The sequence below is a fragment of the Mesoplodon mirus genome (genome assembly GCF_964341445.2).
Source record: "Mesoplodon mirus genome assembly, contig: HAP1_SCAFFOLD_839, whole genome shotgun sequence".
NCBI lineage: Eukaryota > Metazoa > Chordata > Mammalia > Artiodactyla > Ziphiidae > Mesoplodon > Mesoplodon mirus.
Genome location: NW_028295200.1, coordinates 82,608 through 103,905, shown reverse-complemented (window position 1 = coordinate 103,905; position 21,298 = coordinate 82,608). Strand labels below are relative to the sequence as shown.

The window sequence follows — 21,298 nt, the reverse complement described above, 5'->3', positions numbered from 1 at the left end:
TTCCTAGATCTGCTGAACACATGGCTTTAGAAACTGCTTTATTCTACCTTTATTAATACCGTTTGTCGTGTATCAAAGTATGCAACCTTACGTCTAGCATTTCCGCTTCACTTATGCTGTATAAAAGTCCGAAGAGCTATGCTCGTAGAAATATCAATTTCCTTGGCGGAGTCTTGCAAACGATCCAATGGTAGCTGTCGCCAAAAATAGCGAAAATAAATTGTCTTATTTTCATCACCTCAAAAGAACTTATAATAAGGCAACTTTGGGTGGGATGAGCCAAACAAGGTCACTAAATCTCAGCATCATTCTAGCCATCTAGGGTCTGGTGATAGTATAAAGGCGTATTGTACATACGTCGCTACAACGCATACACACTTGCGTCTGAATCTTTGACTAACGATGTGATATTAGCTAAGAAGGTTAAGAACGGTATCACTAGATAGGCCGAGATTGGAATACCTCAGTGATTTATGATGCCGAAGAAAAAAGGTTTCTCGAAACCTCAAGCAGTTGAAGAGACTCTTTAAATCAACGTCTCCATGTCAGTGCTAATAAAGCCGATAATTTAAAAGCACAAGTCCGTCGGCAGAAGCACTCCGGTAGATACCCAAACGCGGAGATGCGCGAGCAACATGCCGATCTTGCAAAGTTCTTCAGAGAAGGGATAAAAGGAAGGACGAGAGAAGAGCATCATTACTGCGTTAAGATGCAAAAGTCAGAGAAACATAACGAAATCCCGCCCAGTTATAACCGATGGAAATTGCGCTTAAGAAATTTACATATAAACATAGAACGTTAGTATAAATTGTCTTTTTCAAGTCTGTCATATTCGGAACTCTTCAGCTCTGATTATCGAAATCTTATCCGCAGCTATCGAACAGCCGTGACTTTGAGCATGTATGTGTTTGGACAGCATAGTATTTAAGCAGTTCAGCTTGCTATTTAGCAGTTCTCTTCCTTGATGGGAAGATAGATGTGAATATAGCCCGTTCCTTAGATTTATTACGTTCCGAATTCTTATAATTTTGTCGGCGAGTGTAGCGCAGCGATTAGATGTGTCCTGAAATTCACACTGGATCGATCGATGGTTCGATTCAGCGCATCGTGCTCACCAATCCTTCCGTACCTCCGAGATCGGAAAATTGATAATGAGAGGGTAAAGGCATCGACTTGATACATAGGAAGACACCGCAGATCAGTGTATGGAGCAAATATGCATTCAATTACCTCTACGATGCTTGATGAAGTCGATTGTATGGCGCATTCTTCAGGGATTGATCGAGGCATACCACTTTATCTTCGCTTTATTAACTTATTATTGCAAGAAATTTTTTTATCAGGAATTATCGCGAGTACTATTGATCAGGAACTGTTCAATAGAAAACAATTCATAGTGGTTTTACATGATTTTGAAATGAATTCATCTGATATTATGATGCTACCGCTTGTAAGTTGCCGTTTAACCCAGCGGCTAGACTGACTTGGTGTGTTACATTATCATAAATCTTCAGCCTCTTATAATTATCGTATTTTTGGCGTCGACATCACTAATAATTCTTCTTACAATTTCCACTAAATTTTGGATTAAAAAGTTTTTGTTAAACCTACCTAGTTAGAAAAATGTAGTGTAAAGTATTTCCTGTTTACAAGCATCACTTTCTTTATCTGGAATGTGCTTCAAGCTTTCCTTTAGTGTGACGAAAGTTCTATTCCTCACTAGCTATGCTTGGAATCGATTTCGTCGATTTTATCCCTCATCTGAATCATCGTGGATAAGATTTGATGATGGAGTTCGTTGATCCGTTTTCATGTGAGGTTATCAATCTCGTTCTATATGGGCGTCAGTTAGACACTCTTCGGCAAAACGACACCGTCCACTCTTTCTGGAGTCTCAGTAAGGGAGCTGCTTGAAAAAGACGTGCGGTTCTTATTTTTAGACGGAATTTCTCATTTCATGAATGGTTACATAATAAACAGACGAATGCACAAAAAACGTACATGGCTAAGTTTCATGATTAGATCTTCTCTGTAAAAATGAGGTAGAAACCACTTTTTATAACTCGGTCACTGAAGCCGTGCCCATGGTTTCTTAGATTGTCTGTATTCAAAATGGTAAACATTCTTGCACTTCTAGGATCTACACTTTATGCCCTTTTTCAAGAATAGGTTCAAGGTAAGTATTTGTGTTCTCTTACCTACAGCAGTTCTTCTGTTATGTTTTCAAAGCCAAAATCAATCTTTTTCTTGACTTGATGAATCTATGGTTTCTGTTCATAATCATTAATATCACTCTGGGGTTTCCACACGACACGCGTTTCATTCAAAAGTTTAATAATTACCACTAATTAACAACAAAATAAGAAAATACAACAATGTTTGAAGTGTAGCTTTTAAAACAAGTTTTTGAAATGGAGAACATATATACAATTGAAGTTATATGAGAGCTTGCAAAGTATTTTGAAGAAGGTTCAGGAAGCATTTAGTAAAATGAAAGAACAATATATAGAATTTAATGACTAACTATGGCAAGGCATACTGATTTTCATGCCACTTCAGGTGTTATCTTTTACTACTGCTTGAGAGGACGATTCCTATGGCAAAAAGCGTCTATCATGTGTAAGGAGTACTGGGAATGGGAGCAATGGTTGAAGCATAAAAATCCGACACTACCAAAACGATGGACGTTGTTTAGTGAAAAAGCATTTAAACTTATGAAAAGGTAAGTTTGACTAAAAATGTCGACTTCCGGACTTCTATTTTTCTTTACTTTTTATCCAACTCTTGCGAACGAGTAGCATGAGCTACATAGTAATCGTGAAATATTACTAAGATCTAATTTAAGCGGCTAAAATCTGAGATAGTTGTAATTGCTCGTGCATTTGGTTTCCTGAGGACAAGTTCGGCACTTCCATGCTGCAACACATTCAAGAGTAAGCCTATTGTCTCATATTGCCGTTACACATAAAGAGTATGTTGCTGGTTTAGTGAGATCTCTTTCTTTTCCCGTTATAACATTATTAGGAATTTCTCAAGGTTTACAAGGTTTACAACTTAACGACTATGCTTCACAGGAAAATAGCTATTATTCTCAATAATTTATAACAGCTTGGTTTTTGGATGGAAATCTCAAACTCCTTTTCAATTTGGGCGATCATCTGTCCGAAGAAACTCTGTTGTACATCACAGTTTGACAATCAGGAGCGCTTTCATCCCGGTCGACAAGTAAATCATTGAGGACAAAACAAAAATGTTACATTTCTAGTGCTTAAAACTTGTATAGGAGTCTATTTTTATTATTCAGTTATTGAGCAGAAAAATTACTTGTTTAAATAATTTTCGAAGTCTTAAGATAGTCGTGGAAGAAGAGCATATTTATTTTAGAACGTTGACGGCACGAGGAAAAGACCGTTGGTCGGCTAAAGATATGAGGAAATTCATTTCAAAGGAGAAGCTTTTGAAGCCAGTTAAGGTAGAAGAATCTGCATGAAGACATTATCATTTCAATGGTTTAATTTTCACATTTCATAAACAGTTCTTAAATGCAATTTTTGATCACCCAACATTCATCGTGTTCTTTGTTTACTTCCTTTTTTTTCGTTAAGATTTCTGTAGCATTTCGTGCTATCACTATCACTTTCCTCCAACATTTCTTGTCTTGTGATGCTTATATGTACATAATTTGATTTTTTTTCGTAGACTTCTGAAGTTTTGACGAGCATTTTTTTTAAATCTTCCATCATAGCCTTTTCTATGTGAATAGATGAATTTTATTCAAATAAATATCGTAATTACTCGTGTCAATGGTGGCAAATGATGTAACGACTTTCATACTCAATCACACCATTAATCTCTAACTCAAGACAGCTATGCTTCAGTTTAACATGCAAGTTTTATCAAATCACTCTGCTTTCAAATTATTCTAGTTCATTTTAGAATGAAGCGGACGATGTGTTCGCATATAGACCGAGTGAGATCGTTAAGGTGAGCTCTTAAATGCAGATGGCGACTTAATCTTAGAAAGTCAGCAAGCATTACGGTATACTATCGATTTTTTATCTCTACCGTTCTTGACTAAGCAACTACAATCACTTTAGCAAAAAAAATACACCCTTACCTCTTGAGGGGTTAAGGATATAAGTGCGATACATCCATTTTCTAGTTCTTTGATTCAGTTTTACTTCCCTTGTTCAATATTTATCAATTTACAGAATCAAGATCAAAGAAAAGATAATGGGAAAAAGAAGAGAACACTGAACATTGGATCAGCGCCACATTGTCAGCAATAGCGGAAATTAGCGAGCAAGTGGTGTCAGCTGTGACGACTAATTCCGTCATATTGCTTGTATGTTTTTGCATGAAACCAACCAGAAATGTAATTAATAAAGTAATTTGAAACTGTGAGAAGTTATTCACTACAATCTTTGGCTTCATTATACTACAATAATATAAAGTATTGAAAAACATCATATCGATAGAATGTTCCATCGATATAAAGTCTATTAATATTGAAACAAAACTCCTCAGGCTCTAAGTCTACGTGAATAGAAGCGTCTTCGACGGGGATAAATAGTAAATTATTAGTTTATGTTTGTTTGTCGCTTTTGCGCAGTTGTTTCAATCAAATAAATTGTTCAATTATAGACTAAACAGTAGATGTAAAGCTTGCTTCGTTGGGTATCGTGCTATGATTTCGAACTCGTTTGAGGTAAATTCATGATTTAAAAAGTATTCACTCCAAGTTTTTGGAAGAACGTTTTCTCTTTCAAATTTTAGCATTATTATACATCATTATCTATATGATTAAATTTTTAAAAATATTTTTGTTACATTTCTCCTCGTTATTTCACAGATGAGATTCCACAAAACTGCAAGCCAGAGCTGAGTTATAAGAGGCGATACTGATCTCTTGGTGCCTGTAAAAATCAGATTTCACCCATTCTGTAAAAAAGGTGATATATACAAAACACTATGAAAAGAGTATAACATATGTAGTGTTTTCTCAACTGAGTTTCTCAAATATTTGTTAGCAATAACATTACTCATCTGCCGAAAGTTCGAAGACCACATACTCGTTAGCGAGGAAAATCCATAAAAAGCTTATGCTCATTGCTTGTGAGCTTACTTCCGAAACACACCAAATGAACGTAATGCCTGCTTGGACGAATATCATGGTAGTATTCTTTATTAGAATTTTGTTCTATCATTCCTATAAGTTTCAGCCTGTGTCACACCTTACATCATTATCAATGAGGAAGACTGAGTCAACTAATATGCATTTCTAAGAGCATCATCCTTATAGTTACTAGCCAAAAATTTGTGCAAGAAGCTTGATATCACTTAAAGTTATAAAGCTTAGGTAAGAAAGTTATAATTCCACAATTTCCAAGACCGACTGTCTTTTAACCTCGGCATTGTTTAATACTTCTTGATTCTTCTTCTTTGAACGAGCGCGAGGTTGTTAAGTTTATTATGAGGCTGACGTTTCGGCCGTGTCGCCTTCTTCAGAGCCTGGAAAGGTCGACTGACAGCGATCTACCAAGCCAAACACGTCAATATCTCAAACAGAGAAACTCAAAAACCAAATCCTAACCGCGTGAATAACATCGAATACTCACCACTTCTCTGCCTTCGACCAACCGCTAGGTTGTGTCTGCGGAAGAGGAATGAGGTACACTTCCTTCTAGAGTGCCCCTTTATCAGACTAGAAGATCAATCTGATATATTGTGCGAAATCACGTGTGATTAGGAGGCACTCTTCCTTGCGGTTCATATTTGGGTTTTTGAAGTTAATGCAAAATGCCTCAAGAACCCTGCGCGTCGATATGCTAGTTTCTTGCGCAAGAATATTAACCTTAACATCAAAATCCTCTCCGTTGTGTCTTTGTGTCCTATGCGTGCCTAGTGGAGTACTCGTTTTGCTTTTAAATTTTCCATCTAGGTGTTCTTCTATGCGGACACAAAGAGGTCTTCCCGTTTCGCCAATATATTCGTCTCCGCAAGTTTTGCAAGAAATCAGGTACACTGTACCTGAGATCATGCAATCACCGTCTCTGCCCTGAGGGCAAATGCAAAATAATATAATAAATAAATATAAATAAATAAAATAATGTAATACAAATACAAAATATTATACATTACATGTTTTACACATACATTACATGGACGATGCAAAATTTTTAATAACACCAGTTATTTATCTGTAAAAAGTGATCTACCAAAGTAGGAAAGTACTAGTAAGTTTTCTAAGGTGTGTGTACTTTTCATTTTAAGCTTATTTCACTTTAAAACATTCATCATGCCATCTCATTGTGTCATTGGCCTTTTATGTCAAGAAAGTGATTTGGATGTCCGATGGCAAATCTCCATTTTGCTGACGTATGACAATGTGACAATTCATTGTGACAGCTTTCTACCAGTACATCTCACATAAGAGATCCAAGAACAAAACCAAGTTCTTCAGAATTCACAAGTTATTCAGGATGTACTGAATTTTAGTGCAGATGTAGTGCATTCCATAATGATGTACTTTATGTACGAATTTCTAAATAAGAGAAGGCATTTGTACACCGATAGTGTTGGTATACAAGTATTCCTTTGGCTGAGGACTTACTGCATAGAAGGACCTATCTTATGGGCTGTACTATAATATCGCATATATCTATGTTCTCGAACAGTAAGGGTCTAAACCAGCAATAAAAATTGGTGGTAATAAGAATTAATAATTGTTTCCAAACAGAAAATCTTCTCACCCCTAATGTCTGAACAGTCTGAAGAAGAATTCTCAAAGAACTGCAATGATGCTGTTATGTATCCAAATTATTTCCAATAATTTCACTGTCGTGAAAAGAAACACAGTAAGTTAGAACATTTATCATTACTGATTTATTATTACATCATAGTGAAAAGCTGTCCTAAGGTAATGAACCTCAATGTCTAAACAAGGGAATATCTGCGTTTTCTCATTGGCCATAATCTGTAGTGTATATTCTCTTAAAAAGCAATACACTCTTGTCCCAAATTGAGCTGCTCTAAATGGAGGTTTTTTATAAATTATTAGTTGAGAGAACAGTTTTCGAAGAGCTATTCCGGACATACGATTTACGTCGAATTTTCTTTTCTAGTGATTTCAAGAAGTGCGGTAAGAAAACCTCTGGGAATCTTTCAAGGGGTGTATACCGATTTTGGTACACATGGCGTTTTTGTGTTAAGGAAGCGAACCGAAAAGCTATATTCTAGGCAGCAGAATCCATTCAATTTATTCATTAAATTTCATAGAGTACTATTAAAATTAGGAATTGATAACACATTAGAAGTGATACTGTTCAGCAAAAGAAAGGTATTGGTTCGATCATACACGAGGACCATTAAGCCTATCATCCCTCCGGAGTCGGGTCGGAGAATTGGTACCAGACTTGTTCAGGACCAATTGGCTTCTTCAAATCCGCATAACTGGCGACTACTTAAGGGTTGAACAACAATTGTTTAATTTTCAATTATGAAGTAGTATAAGTATCAATATCCTTCATATTTTTACCCAGATGTCTCTTTAGTAAATTCCAGAAGATTACACTTTCCTAACCATTTAACAACATAATAACCTTACTGGTTCAATGCGGCACCAGACCAACGAAGCCCTTAAACCTTGAATTTGGTTTGTAACATTGTTGTCGAGCAGTTCGTCTGTTAACAAATCGGAAGATTCAAATCGCTGCTCTCATGAAAACAATCTCAGGTGATAAAATAACGATGGATTGTAGACGATTTATTTATAAAGGTCATAATTTACTTTTAAAATGATATAATCCTGATCAAACACAACATGGCTACTCTGAAAAAAGAAACAGTTGGAATCTACTAATTCTACCAACGAGACACTTTTCTTTTGTTCGCATAGCATTTTGACGTCTTGAAATCGACGATTTTCCTGAAAACGTTTTCAGCAGCGGTCTAGTTGTTAAAGACTTCTTAGTAGTAGTAGCTTTCGAGATTCCTGCGAAAAAATGGTAATCGGTTAGCCAGAGATCCGATGTGAAATGATTCGTATGTGAGGGTTACGTAAATCTATTAGTCGAGAATCTACAGCGTTACAGGTACCAGATTTTGTCGAGGATTTTTGTACAAAATAATTGACTGTTTCTGGTTGCCCTTTTTAAAATGTGTGGCAAATTTGATCTAATTGTCCAAAGCCATATAACATGGATCTAAAAAGCGACAATGTTGCTAATTTCAAAACAATTTCCACGTAAATTAGTTCTTTTATTAAGGCTAGCAAACGGATAAAAAGAATCGCGAAGAAATACCTTTCTAATATGTATCCACCCTACACACATAAATTAGTTGGGCATTTTAGATTCTTTCGAGTTTTTTCTTCGTTTCATTAAACCACAATATTATTTGACATCGGTCTCATCCTATGCACACTTTGGTTTTTTTATGTTTTTTTTTTCATCGATATTTCCGTTTTCTTGCCAAGTACGATATATTGTTGTGGTTTTTGTTATTATTTGAAAAATAAAGGACAATCAATCAGTGCTGATCAGTCTCGCGCTATGCATTCGACTTCATCAAGCATTGTAGAGATTAATAAATGCATATATTATCCAATAAAATGACTTTCGGTGGCCTACCGATCTATCACGTCAGTGTGCTTATCCTCTCAACCAAGTCTGGTACCAATATACCGATTCCAGCGGAATGGAAGGTTTAGTGTGCCTGGGTACGGGATCGAACCAAGGATTGTTGGAAAGCGTATTGCAGGCCACCTCTAACTACTACGCTACACGCGCACCATTAGTATTTAAATCAGGTGTATTGCAAATGCCATTTGAACACTTTCAACTATAGCAACACTCCACGAAAGTAGTGTATTGTAACCATTCAGGATTCTTTTTGAGATCAATTGAGAATTGTAGAACTATTTTATAATTTTCTGCGTTATTCGTTTCCATCTACACATGAGACTCAACCTATCTTTATTCATTTATTCACAGATAGGTCAGTGACTCCGTCATTGATTGCCAAATAAAATCATTACAAAATTCTTTCTGTTGAAAGCCACAAGCCATATGACGTCTTACTTTCAAAGGAAAGGATCCTAGATAGTCGATCTCGCGCACGCTCCTCCTCCTTAGGTTGCAAAAGAATTCTTCATCAGTACTGTCCGATACGCTTGTTGAGTGTTCTCTACAATTTTTACACGAAGATTACCCTCTTCTGCATATCGTGAACTTTGAGTCACAACAACAGCAATCAGGATTCCGTCATGAAACCTGTTGTATGGACCACATCCAGGCCGTATTCAGGACCATAAGAGTATGTCGACAGCATCATTTGCCTCTTGAATTCACTTTTTTCAAATATGACATTACATTAAACGCATTTCCAGCGTTGGAACGAAATGTATCACAAAAACACAGCTTTTATATCACCCTCTAACCATACATCGTGAAAGAGATCCAGAGATCGAAATAAGAAATTAGAAAATCTCTAGTTAAATATAAGATTTGATCCCATCTATTGCAGCGTTTGGTCAGGAACAGCTACTTTGTAAGTAGATTCCTCGCAAAAAGTGTCTTCTGGTTGAAGGCTCCTCTCAAACGATGTTGAATAGCTCGAGGCCAATGATTGCCTTAGGCGAACTAGCTGGGAGCAAACCTACAAATAATACAGCTATGAAAACCAGACATTGCGAAAAATTACCGACTCACATATATAGTAGACATCCTCAGCTTCTGATCGAAAAGTCGCACGTCCTCTTTGGTAATGGGATGGTCTTCAGGAGGGCAGAATGATAACTCTTCACCAAGAAAAGCATCCGTAAAACGAATCCCTTCACACAGATGTGAAATGTCTTTCAATTTCTCGAAACTAAAACTTCGTGAGCTATAAAAAATACAAGTAAGAAATATGTACAAAACTATTCTGAAATGACAGAGATACCTTTAAGAAAGTAAAAAATAGTGAAACGTAAGGATATGAAAACACCATATTCATGTCTCAAAAAAGAAGAATGAGGAGAAAGTAAATCAACCATCTTAGTCGTTGACGAGTGCGTTCTTCTCCCCAATATACCATCACTTGAAGCTCACTAGCTGTTCGCTGTTGCTACAACAAAACTACTTTAAATGGATCTAATAAGTTTCGAAACCAAAAGGGAGTACAGAAATACAGGTATGCAAAAATGCTTACTGCTGTTGACGCAGTAGAGACAATTGAGTTCATTGAAGATATGGGAGAATGGAGACGTATGGAAACCAGCTTAAAAAGGCAAAATAACTGTAGGCGATATTAAGCGCGTCAAAATTTTTTGAAAAGTTAGATGAGCGTTACGATAAATTTTTCTTCAGGATAAAATCATAATTATAAGTTTTAAGTGAATTTTGTTTACGACCACATATCTAAATGTGTTACTACAGAGGACATTTAAATGAAAATAAAAACAAGACGTAAGCAAAATAAATAACAGTGAATATCCTTTCCTTAGAGTCACCACGATCTATCACAATTCCAGGAGCTGGACGAATATCAGCAGGAATGTGTTCCAGAGCGCCAGATTCTGTAGTGCATAAAACGACTACACGGGAAAACGCTCGTCTAAAAGTTCAAGTTTTATAATGAATCATATAAGATATAATCACATACAATGCTCTTCCAATAGCTTCTGAATCAACAACGGTTGTTAGTAACAAACCGGTTTCCTGAGTTTGTCAACGAAAATGAGAAAGTTGATTCATGACAAGACTGTAAGATATAAGTTCCATTTCGTAAAATACGTAGGTCATCTCTGGCCTTCACTCTAACAACTGCAGCTCCACCCAGTCCTCGAACCGGCATCTTAAAAGAAATAATGCTTTATGTAGAAGTGTATTAAAAAGTAGAAAGAAAAATTAAGAGTTTAATTCAGCTGAAAGTAACCATAAAAATGAAATTAACACCATTGAAGTTACACAACAAAGATTTAAGAAAAGAAAAGAAACAATGAAACATTATCTATAAATAAAAGCTTATAAGAAAAAAAAGAATACCCTATAGTTCACTTGAGGTCCATCTCCTCCCTCCACCGCAATCAGAACATTTGTATAGAATCGAGCAATCTGAGACGGGGAAAATTCAATTCGAAGCGGAACAGTACGACGTGGATCCAGAAGTAAGATTTGGCTGTCCAAGAGCTGCAACCAATATAGTCGTTCTTCATTAGAGCATTGAATAGTGATAGGAAAGATTTTAGAAAATAACTAGTGTACAGTAAAAGTGGTCCAGAATGACTGAGCTTCGCCCTTATTCGAAGAGAGGTATCTGTACGATTGGTAACATCAACGTTCGAAACAGCTGTATCTCCAATAGCTACGAAACCGAACGCTACTTCGAGTTGAGGGATATAAAGCACAGACCTAAATCTCAATTTTCAGAAAATAAAGCTGTCATAAAATTCTTATTGGTAGTTGAAAAAAAACCTCCGCGTCGGATTAGAAGTCAGTTGTGAAAAGCATGGAACCATAGCGTTTGTAGATAAAGAGCTAGATGATCTTGCAGAGGAATGCGGTCGAGAGCTCAACTAAAGATATATTCGTCAACTTCATTCACTCGCACGTCATTAGGTTGTATGGGGCATACGAAAGAAGTGAATAACGACCAAAAACAGCTACGAGCCGCTCTCTGGGGAACTTAGCAAACCTATTAGTTGCCTTACCGACCTTTGAAGAGTATACGTGGACTTACTTCTTCAAGCTCTGAAGTGTCTCACCACTTCTTCCCAATCATAGAATCAACCAGTATACACAGAATCAAGAATGATTATGACTAATGTATGTTGTGTGCAAACCATCCCAGCACAACAGATATAGGAATTATATTTTTGATCATAAAAAATACATAGTTGGTTTTGGCTTACATTTACTCACAAACAGCAATAGGACGCAACATATAGTACTATGCAGTAACGGAGTGAAGTTTCATCATAGAGATATGCGTACAATTACCAAAATATGTATGAAAAACAGCTTGAATAGCTAATAAACAAGCAAACAACAGCACGGAAGTTGATGAGAGCGAACACAAAAATTTATACACAAATACTAATTGTTTACTTATTATACATAGAGTGCTTGCTAATTAGATCGTACTTGCCTAGCTTTCCCTTTATTGCTTTCGTTGCCTTATAACCCTAATCCAAGGATGGAAAATGGATTGTATACGGGGTTTGAATGCAACTTTACAATCATTCTTCTATTCATTATAAATGGCCCAGAAAGATATCAGAGAGACAGAATAAGATGCAAGAGAGCTTTAAGGTGAACATTGGGATGGCTGACAATAATGATTGTGGCTTAAGCCACCCAGTTGTAGTTGCAACTTCAAAAGATTTGTACGTTTGTATTTTATAGAATAACACACGCAAACGTCGCGATGCTCGAAAAGGATCACCACCAGGAACGAATATTGTAAGAGAAAGAGGAACTATTAAAATCATAAAAGCAAAAAAACCGCCTCACAACGCACCTCTCCCTCGCATGTAACCTTCCCTTGATTACAAGCAACACCATGATCCATTTTCTAAAATGTATACATTAGGAAATAAAAAAAAGAAAATCAAAAAGAAACCGAGAAGGAAATAATATTCAAATGAATGTTGGCGGTACCATTCGCTTCGGAGTAGAGTCTTCACCATGTAAAGCATTTTGAGAGGTGAATTTTTAGCCAGATATATTTCCAGTTCGTCTTGATCTAATCTCTTTTTTAACCCACCTAAGACAACGTGTACAACGTCTAAATTTTTGTGTCAAGCCCATGGAACAACGTATAATTTCTCATCTCTCACGCAACGAATAATATGTGACTCATGATTTTCACTGTAGTTTCGCAATAGCCCGCCCCTTATTTGTGTATTCGGCTCTACAATTCGGCTTATCTATTTAGTTTTCCATGTTTCTTTTGAAATACGTTGCTGTCGCCTTTGGCGGTCGATTTTGCAACACATGTAGTATATTTCTCCAATTTTATACAACATTTACAACTATCCACTTTAAAGAAAAGTATTTATCGCCTAGGAACCCTATAATAAACGAGGCTTGGCTCGATCTCGCGCTCCAAACAAACCGAACTCTCCATCCTTTGAGATCAGGAAAGTGGTTCCAAAAAAAAGCATTACCTGGAAACATCGGTAGGCCACGCAAGATCGTATAGGGCAAATATTTTACCTGTTCGAGGCTCAGCTTAATAGATTGTAAATCCCAAAGTTATTGACCAGCGCCAAAAACTCTACCCTCTTATAAATTCAGTACTACAACTATGATTCTTAAAAGAGATTTCAAATGAAAAACAACCAATTGCTGGTAATAACTGGATGTTCCACGGATTTCCACTCACTGAGGTTTTTCCTCACTGATGGATCTCGAGCCGGTTAGTCGTGAGGCTACGTGGCGCGTCCCCAGGTGGCGGATAGGGGGTCAAACGCGAACCAAAAGCGACCTTGTGCTTCCCAGAGCAGCAGGTGGATCAAAGGGATGAACACTCTTTTTCTGCTGCGCAGATCTGGCAGTGCAAATTGTATTCTACAAGTCAATTCGGCCAAAAGCCTGCAAGCAAGTGACTAGGAAGTACATGGGAGGCGGTTAGGAGTCCTGTCCACTCAACTCCAATGAACTCTGGGAAAGACTGGCAAGCTACTCATTAGTATATTCAGCCCCCATGGTTAGAGCCCGGCAAGCTACCCCATGGGTACAAAAGATGCCAAACAGAGTAAAATAAATGAGAGTCATTCCCCTGACCACGAAAGAGCCCCCGATAAGGCAGCGTTGGGTAGGACGAGTACGGAGAGGCTGCTACAATCTCAGGGCTATCTGGGCTACCTAAATGTGATAGGACTAAGGTGACGATCTGTACCTACAACGCAAGATCGCTTGCATCTGAGTCCGCTGTTGAGGACTTGCTGATGCAGGCCAGAAAGATCAGATACGACGACATCGGACTGGCTGAGACGAGGAGACATCATTCCTTTAACGCCGTTTATGATTCTGGAAAAGAACTCTTCCTTGGAACATGCGACAATAGAGGAGTTGGAGGCGTTGGTGTCCTCGTCAACACGAGTTTGGCCATGAACATCGAATCGTTTAAACAACTAACAACCCGAATCGGACGGTTAAGGTTGAAGAGATGTGGGCCTATGCCGGCTCTAATTATCTACGTCGTCTACGCAGCTACCTCAAGCTACGACGAAGATGAGGTCGAAGCGTTTTATATGGACTTGGAGAAGTTCTACAGAGAAGATCATACCTCCTTCAAAGTCATAATTGGCGACTTCAACGCTAAGATTGGACCGAACAGGGAGAGAGGCTATCCGAGTTTATCATGACGACCAAGACAATCCATGGTAACTCACAGTTCCAAAAGCCCCTCTCTCAACGCTGGACGTGGGAATCCCCCAATGGAGAGTACCATAGTGAAATAGACCACATCATAGTAAACCGAAGATTTTGCATAACCGATTTGGGTGTGCAAATGCACTGGCTCGTCTCTTCACAGGCTACCTGTCAGAATGCAAGGTTCCAAACAATGGAAGACCAGCAAAACCGTGTTGTTGTACAAAAAGGGAGACCTCCACGACATTGGCAACTATCGCCCAATCTGCCTGCTGTCCGTCGTAAATAAACTCTTTACTAGAGTCATTCTCAACAGGATGGACAGAACATTGGACGAGGTACAGCCATGCGAGGAAGCAGGGTTCCGAAAAGGATTCAGTACGATAGACCACATACACACAATAACGAGGCTCATCGAACTATCACGAGAGTATAAAAGACCGCTCTGTCTCACTTTCATCGACTTGAGGAAAGCCTTTGACTCCGTTGAGACAGAAGCGGTTATAGAAGCTCTGGGAAACCAGGGCGTCGCTACCCAAACACCACTCCTTCGTGAGCTATAGAAGAATTTCACGAATAGAATACCGTATCGCCATTTTACAACGCAATTAAAATGAACGTAAAGAGGGGTGTTCGACAAGGCGACACAATGTCGCCAAAACTTTTCACATCGAGCCTCGAAGACGTTATGCGAAAATTGGAATGGGACAATGAAAGAGTGAAAAATGATGGTCGGCAACTACACCATCTTCGCTTTGCTGATGATATCGTCCTTATAACATCAAACATCAGTCAGGCGGAACGAATGCTTGCCGACATTGACCGAGTATGTGGAAGTATTGGTCTTCGACTATACATGACGAAAACGGTATTCATGAAAACGGATCGGTCTCAAAGGCCCCATTTAAGCTCAACGGAACAAATATCTCCGAATGCAACAGTTATGTGTACCTAGAAGAACTCGAGAACTCAAATGATGAATGACGTAGCTCCATAGCTGAGCAGGAGGAAGAGAGCAGCTTAGGGAGCTTTTAAGAGCATCGAGGATGTAGTGAAGAGGATGAAGAACACTCGACTCCGTGCCCACATTTTTGAATCAACGATGCTTCCTGCATTAACATACGCATCAGAGACCTGATCGCTACGTAGGCAGGATGAAAGAACACTCAGCGAAAGGGCGATGCTAGGAGTGTCGCGTGTCACGCAAGTGAGAGAGGGAATACGAAGCTCGGACCTACGTCAACGATCGAAAATTAGAGACGCCGTCCTTTACGCCAAAATGTCAAAAATAAGGTGGGCCGGGCACGTGATGCGACGAAATGGCAACCGATGGACAAGAGCCGCCACGGATTGGATTCCTCGGGATGTCAAGCGCACAACAGGAAGACCACCGACCCGATTCTTCAGAGTTCTTTACAAACACGCTGAACGAATGGTATGATGCTCAACGTGTCCCTAGAGCGAGCAGAACCCTTTGGACCACTCTTGCACGCGACAGGGACAGATGGAGGAATTACTGGCGCCCGCTTGATTCAATCGAAGATCAACGGGAATACAGGTGATACAGTTGAACTGGATGTTAAATTGTATGTTCAAATAAACGCTTGTGTTATGTCGGCCGAAGAGAACTGAACTTTTTCGAATTGTTCAACGAGTGTAAAAAATACAATTCATAAGCCACCGAAACATCCAGTGTTACTCATATGCGAAGAAAGTAAAGAGAAGTACATAGAAGGACAAAGATGACTTCAGTGGTGGAGCAATATGATGCATCACGACACTTGGATTATCGAGAACAGATTTTGCAATGGACTGCAGCTTCTGGGAGAATGAACAGAACTTTAAGAATTTTTGGAGTACTTCTAATATCTCGTTGTGAAAGTAAAGTGGCTTGGGCAGGCGACGAATCAGAATCGAGGGTACCAACATCTTTTGAAGAGATGAACATATTTATTAGACTGTGCCTTCACATAACAACTGTTAACACTATTAAGAGGAATTCCAAACTTCGCTTATGTATTCCATCCTCTTGAATCCCAAATCCCATCAAGAGATAAATTTGAAAATCTGTCTTACTTAGCTTACAATGAAAGTAGAACTGGAGACTTTTAAAATGTCTTCTAAACAATATGCGAATTGCTAACTTTGCTTCAGTAGAGAAAATTTCCTGTTTGAAAACCTCTCTAGGACGCTGGAAAGATTGCACAAGCTCAAAGAGTTTTCAAATTGGTGAGTAGAAGCTCCTTAGGTAAAGGATTAACTATTCGGCTTTGATTAGACCATGAAGGAAGTGGCATGTGGTCGATTCCATCAACCATCATAGGAATGATTGAATGCGTATTTGGCCTATACACTAGCCAAAGGTGGCCCAATGATGTTTCAAGTTAGTGCTTTTATCCTTCCAAACAAGTTTTAACCAACTCGTCATCCACGGAGAGATGAAGGCATGGTGACCTTAGATGAAGGGATCGAACCTTTGTTCGATACAGTGCATATTGCAAATTCACCTCTAATCACTGCTCTACACCAGCCCCTCCTGAGGTTATATATATGTATATATACTATAAATATATAAATGTTATATGTATATATGTTTGTATATATGTTTGTTTGTATGTATATATACATATATACAAACTCCACAAGTATATATATAAATGGTATACCAAAAGGTTCAAAAGTTGATGGCAAAACGTTTAGGTTATACGAGTTGTTACGATAGAGTCGAGTATCTCTAATGTCTTCAATGATAAAACATATGGAATCATAATAATAAGCTGGTACTCTTAGTTTCCTTCTTCTTAGAACAGTTCCGTCGCGAAAAGAACTAACCCGTTTGCAAAAAAATTTTGCAAACTTTAATTTGTACAAAATAAGCTTCTCAGGCGACGCGTGATATAACGTCTGCATCGGGAAGCTGTATAGATTAAATATATGGAGAAGAGCAATAAAAAAGTAGTGGGTGGGCGAGCAAAATAAAGAGCTGAAAGGAAAATGAATCATGCTAAATAGAACGATAGCAAAATAAAGTCAAAGAACAACCGTCAATGTGGCAGAAACCTTTGAAACCATTTCATTGTCAGGAACAATTGTCTTATTCATATCTGTAGTTTTATCCTGAACAGAATATGTTAGCCTTGAAAATAAATCAGGAAGACAGCCTTTACAGAAACACTTGGAACTTAACCTACCAAAGCATTTTCTGCCACAACGAATCCAGCCTAAACTACAAATATATTGCGCAATGTTATTGCGGCAACTATAAAAGACAGCTCCTACCATGATTCCACCACTGCTACATGATTTAGTGGAAGAGAGATTACGCGAGGTACACGGCAATGATGGTTTACTTAAATAGAGCAGTGTGAATGCACCTTTTTTTACTAATTAAGATATATGCACTGACATATATGAAACCGGAGGCGCAAAAAGGTGATTATGAGCTTTTCGTGCCTTCACTCGACTTTTTCTATGCTCTTCCAACACCTTCATTAACGATTCTGTGGAAGCACCAGAGGGTTGTTTCTGAAAAATTTTTCGTTTTAATTCTGGAAAGGTGTCCGACTAATAAGAAACATTTTCATAAACGGGTTAAAAGATTCGACATTAGAGATAATTCCACCGTTCTTCCAAGAACTCAAACACCGCGATCTCTTTTTTAACGAATAAATAACTGAGAAAAACTATGCTGTTTTTCATGCCAGGGTTATCAATGTTTCGCAAGAATTTACTAACCTAACTTATGTGTAATAGTCACTTTTAAATATACTTCTTGCTTAAGTTAAGACAATAAATACTCGTTTCAGAATTTTTGATTATCGAAGATACACTCTTCGTTAGGATCAAAGGTATTCCTTTAAAACCTCTTGAATTGTCCTTATACTTAAATGAAGCGATCCCGTGGTTTCCGCAACAGAGTGCTCATCAAGTGTAGATGAAGCTAAAAAGAAAAAACAACTCTATACACATAAAAGGAACCCGAACTAAAGCCAATTTTTCCATGTAAATTACCTTCAGGCAGGATCGGAGATATACCATGGAATTCTTTAGCAAGATCATGATGTCGAGATGTAGCTTTGGCTATTAAGGCTAAAAAACATATGTATATATACACATATATGTATATATATGCATATATATATGTATATACACATGTATGTACGTGTGCATACGTATATATATATATATATATATATATATATATATATGTAAAAGAGTGAATATGCAGTGGATGGCTATAGAATTAATATGAAAATGCAGTAACACACAAATAGGAGTGCTCGTTTGTACGACTCCTGAAGATGAAACAGAAGGGTTTGTCGGTTCGTTGGTAACATACGATGAATCCAGAATCCGCTTGGGAGTACTCCAACTATGACTCAAATTAAGCTGAAATTTGAACGCCTCAGGAAGCTTAAAACATACAGTAACAGTTCCAAGAAAGTTCTTAATCACTTTTTGCATGTCTAATAGCATGTGATCGTAGTCTTTATTGGTAACATCACTCGTTATGTTTTCCTTGTTTACGATGTTCTGACAAAACATTTTAGTACTAACGGAAACCTGGAACAAGATATTCAATCGTTTAATAATGATAGAACGAAATACTTGTGATTATACCAACCGCGCCGTTGTTGCTTTCTGAAGGTGCTTCATTAGCAGCATTCAAGCATGTTCCGTCAGATTTCAGGCAACAATCACCATTATCCTGCAGTAATATAGTTGATGAAACGAATAACTGAGAAAGTTTTAAAAGACATACCGGCACTGGAAGGCCTTGGGAAAATCTAGCCTTATTTGTTTTTTCGCACGAAGAATGATTAATAATGCTTGGCTCCCAACTATTCTCCTTCTCGAAATTGCTCTGATTGAACCTTCAATACAGAGAAATAAAATGGTAAATAGATATAGACTTGTTGGAACAGTTTGCAAACCTTGGATCGTTTAAAATGAAGCGGCCATGATCGCGAAGAAATGATTCCTGCTCTCTTTGAATGATGTCAATTGGTTTTTCTAAAGTGAGACTTATCAGTTCTTTATATTGGATGACTAATAACACAAAACTAACGGTCTGAAATAAATTCGCTGCTTTTGACAGAAACCGCCCGAAAGGATGAACAATCATCGTTATTGAAGGTATTGCTATTCGACGGATGTCGACTTATTGATGACAGAATGGTTAATTGTAAAAGTATAGGAACCTATTTCATCTGCGTAAAGACATGAGTGTGGTTGAAAATAAAAAGTGGAGCTTAAGATTAGAAGTCTCATATACCAAAACAACAAATACTGATTAAGATTAAGAACTAAAGCGCAAACCACTATTTGGCATGTCTCCAATCTTCGATTCCTCCGGAATTGTGGAAAGGAAAGAATGAATCCTGTTAAATAGGTTATACATTCGAAGTTGTTTTAGCTAAAAACAATCTGTTGCGCAAAACACATACCTTTCGTCAACGGATTGTTGAACATTGTCATATTCATGCAATTCCTTTTCATCAACTAAATTAAAAAAAAAAGTATTACACAATGACATCACGACATGGTAGATTGCAGAGGAAATTCTACGAGTACCTCGTTAATTAGTATACAACAATTCTAGTGCAAACTCACAGTTTGATTCACGATCTGAAAGCGGGGCATCGTCGAAACTCTGATCATCGAATCTGTCTTCCACTATCTCTTCATCATCCGCAATGCTAGACATTTTGGAAGTGTCTGAAGGTATTAAAGAGAACAACAAATAAAAAAATATATTTGGAATGCATACTGACTCTAGCAACGGTCATCCAGATTAAACGTTAAAAATCCACTAACATTAACGTAACAGTAAAACTCAAACACAATAGAGAAAGCATTAAGAAAATCGATATATTATTTCTGAGTAATCGATATGGAAATTTCAAAATGATAAATATGAATTTTTGAATTCCAAAAAACCTACGAGGAGCACCAAGTTGAGCGCGAGTATATTTACGAGGTAGAGAACTCATTTGAGACCACTGAGATGACGGTTTACTTTTATATCAGCGAAATCAAGAAAACAACACGTACATATCTTTTACACATCTATTCGTGAAATGAAAAACATGATAACCAGCTAGAAATGGATAGAAATCAACACGTCACTATAAAATCCCTATGACCGCCAGCAGGCAGTTTCCACCGCTTCTTAATTGTTGATTTGTGCTTAGGAAAGCATTCATTATGATTATGAATGTCAATAATAGTGTCTCCTACAGTTTATTTATTCGATATTGCGCGACGATTTAAAAAAAATATTGTAGATCTCGTCGAACTGTGCGAGAGAACTATAAAATGTTAAGAGTTCCGGCTTATTGCAACTGTCAAGCACTATATTCTATTGGAAAATGAAAATAAATAAGTTGCGAACTTCAATGTTATTCCACTATTTGAAAAATTAAGTATATTATGCAATTTGTTCAGTAATCATTATTAACACTTCCGTAACGAAACTGTATTTTCGATAACAGACTATAATTTCTTCATTAATAGTAAGGGAATTGGGAAATCTACATACCAATAAAAACAACTTTACTCTACCATTCCAAGTGTAATGTAAATCTATTACAAATGAAGCAAAACATTCCAAAAAAATGAAACCAAATCTAAATTTTTTCAAACTTTTCAAATAAGCGCGGTAGCCGCAAATACAAACGGAGCTACGAAAAATACGTCTATGCATTCTAGGGCGAAATATTGTGTTGTTGAATTGAACAGCTTTTGTATTGGAGATAAAGGCTTTCTCTCTGAAATGTGAAAAGAATATCATTGCCTTTAGAAAATAAGAATTTTAATTTGATGGGATATCTGTAGGCAAAAATCTATAGATTTCAATGGTTTTATTCCAAGTATTAAGGTTCAATACGAACCGACAATATATTAATTTAAAGTTAAAAGCGTTCATTATTTTCTCA

General features: G+C 37.5%; 1 protein-coding gene across 1 annotated transcript in view; it reads right to left on the bottom strand.

Annotated features, from left to right (window-relative positions):
* Positions 1 to 20,157, bottom strand: part of LOC309797662 (uncharacterized protein) — a gene marked incomplete at its 3' end in the record, with an annotated part of 48,445 nt that extends 28,288 nt beyond the window's left edge. The window contains exons 1-5 of the mRNA XM_082646118.1: positions 19,974 to 20,157; positions 19,808 to 19,862; positions 19,680 to 19,741; positions 19,295 to 19,373; positions 18,985 to 19,234 (exon numbers count right to left, since the gene is read on the bottom strand). Coding sequence (XP_082502244.1) covers positions 18,985 to 19,234; positions 19,295 to 19,373; positions 19,680 to 19,741; positions 19,808 to 19,862; positions 19,974 to 20,067 — 540 coding nt within the window. The 5' untranslated portion in view covers positions 20,068 to 20,157. The remainder of the gene's footprint in view (positions 1 to 18,984; positions 19,235 to 19,294; positions 19,374 to 19,679; positions 19,742 to 19,807; positions 19,863 to 19,973) is intronic.
* Between the last annotated feature and the right edge of the window lie 1,141 nt (positions 20,158 to 21,298).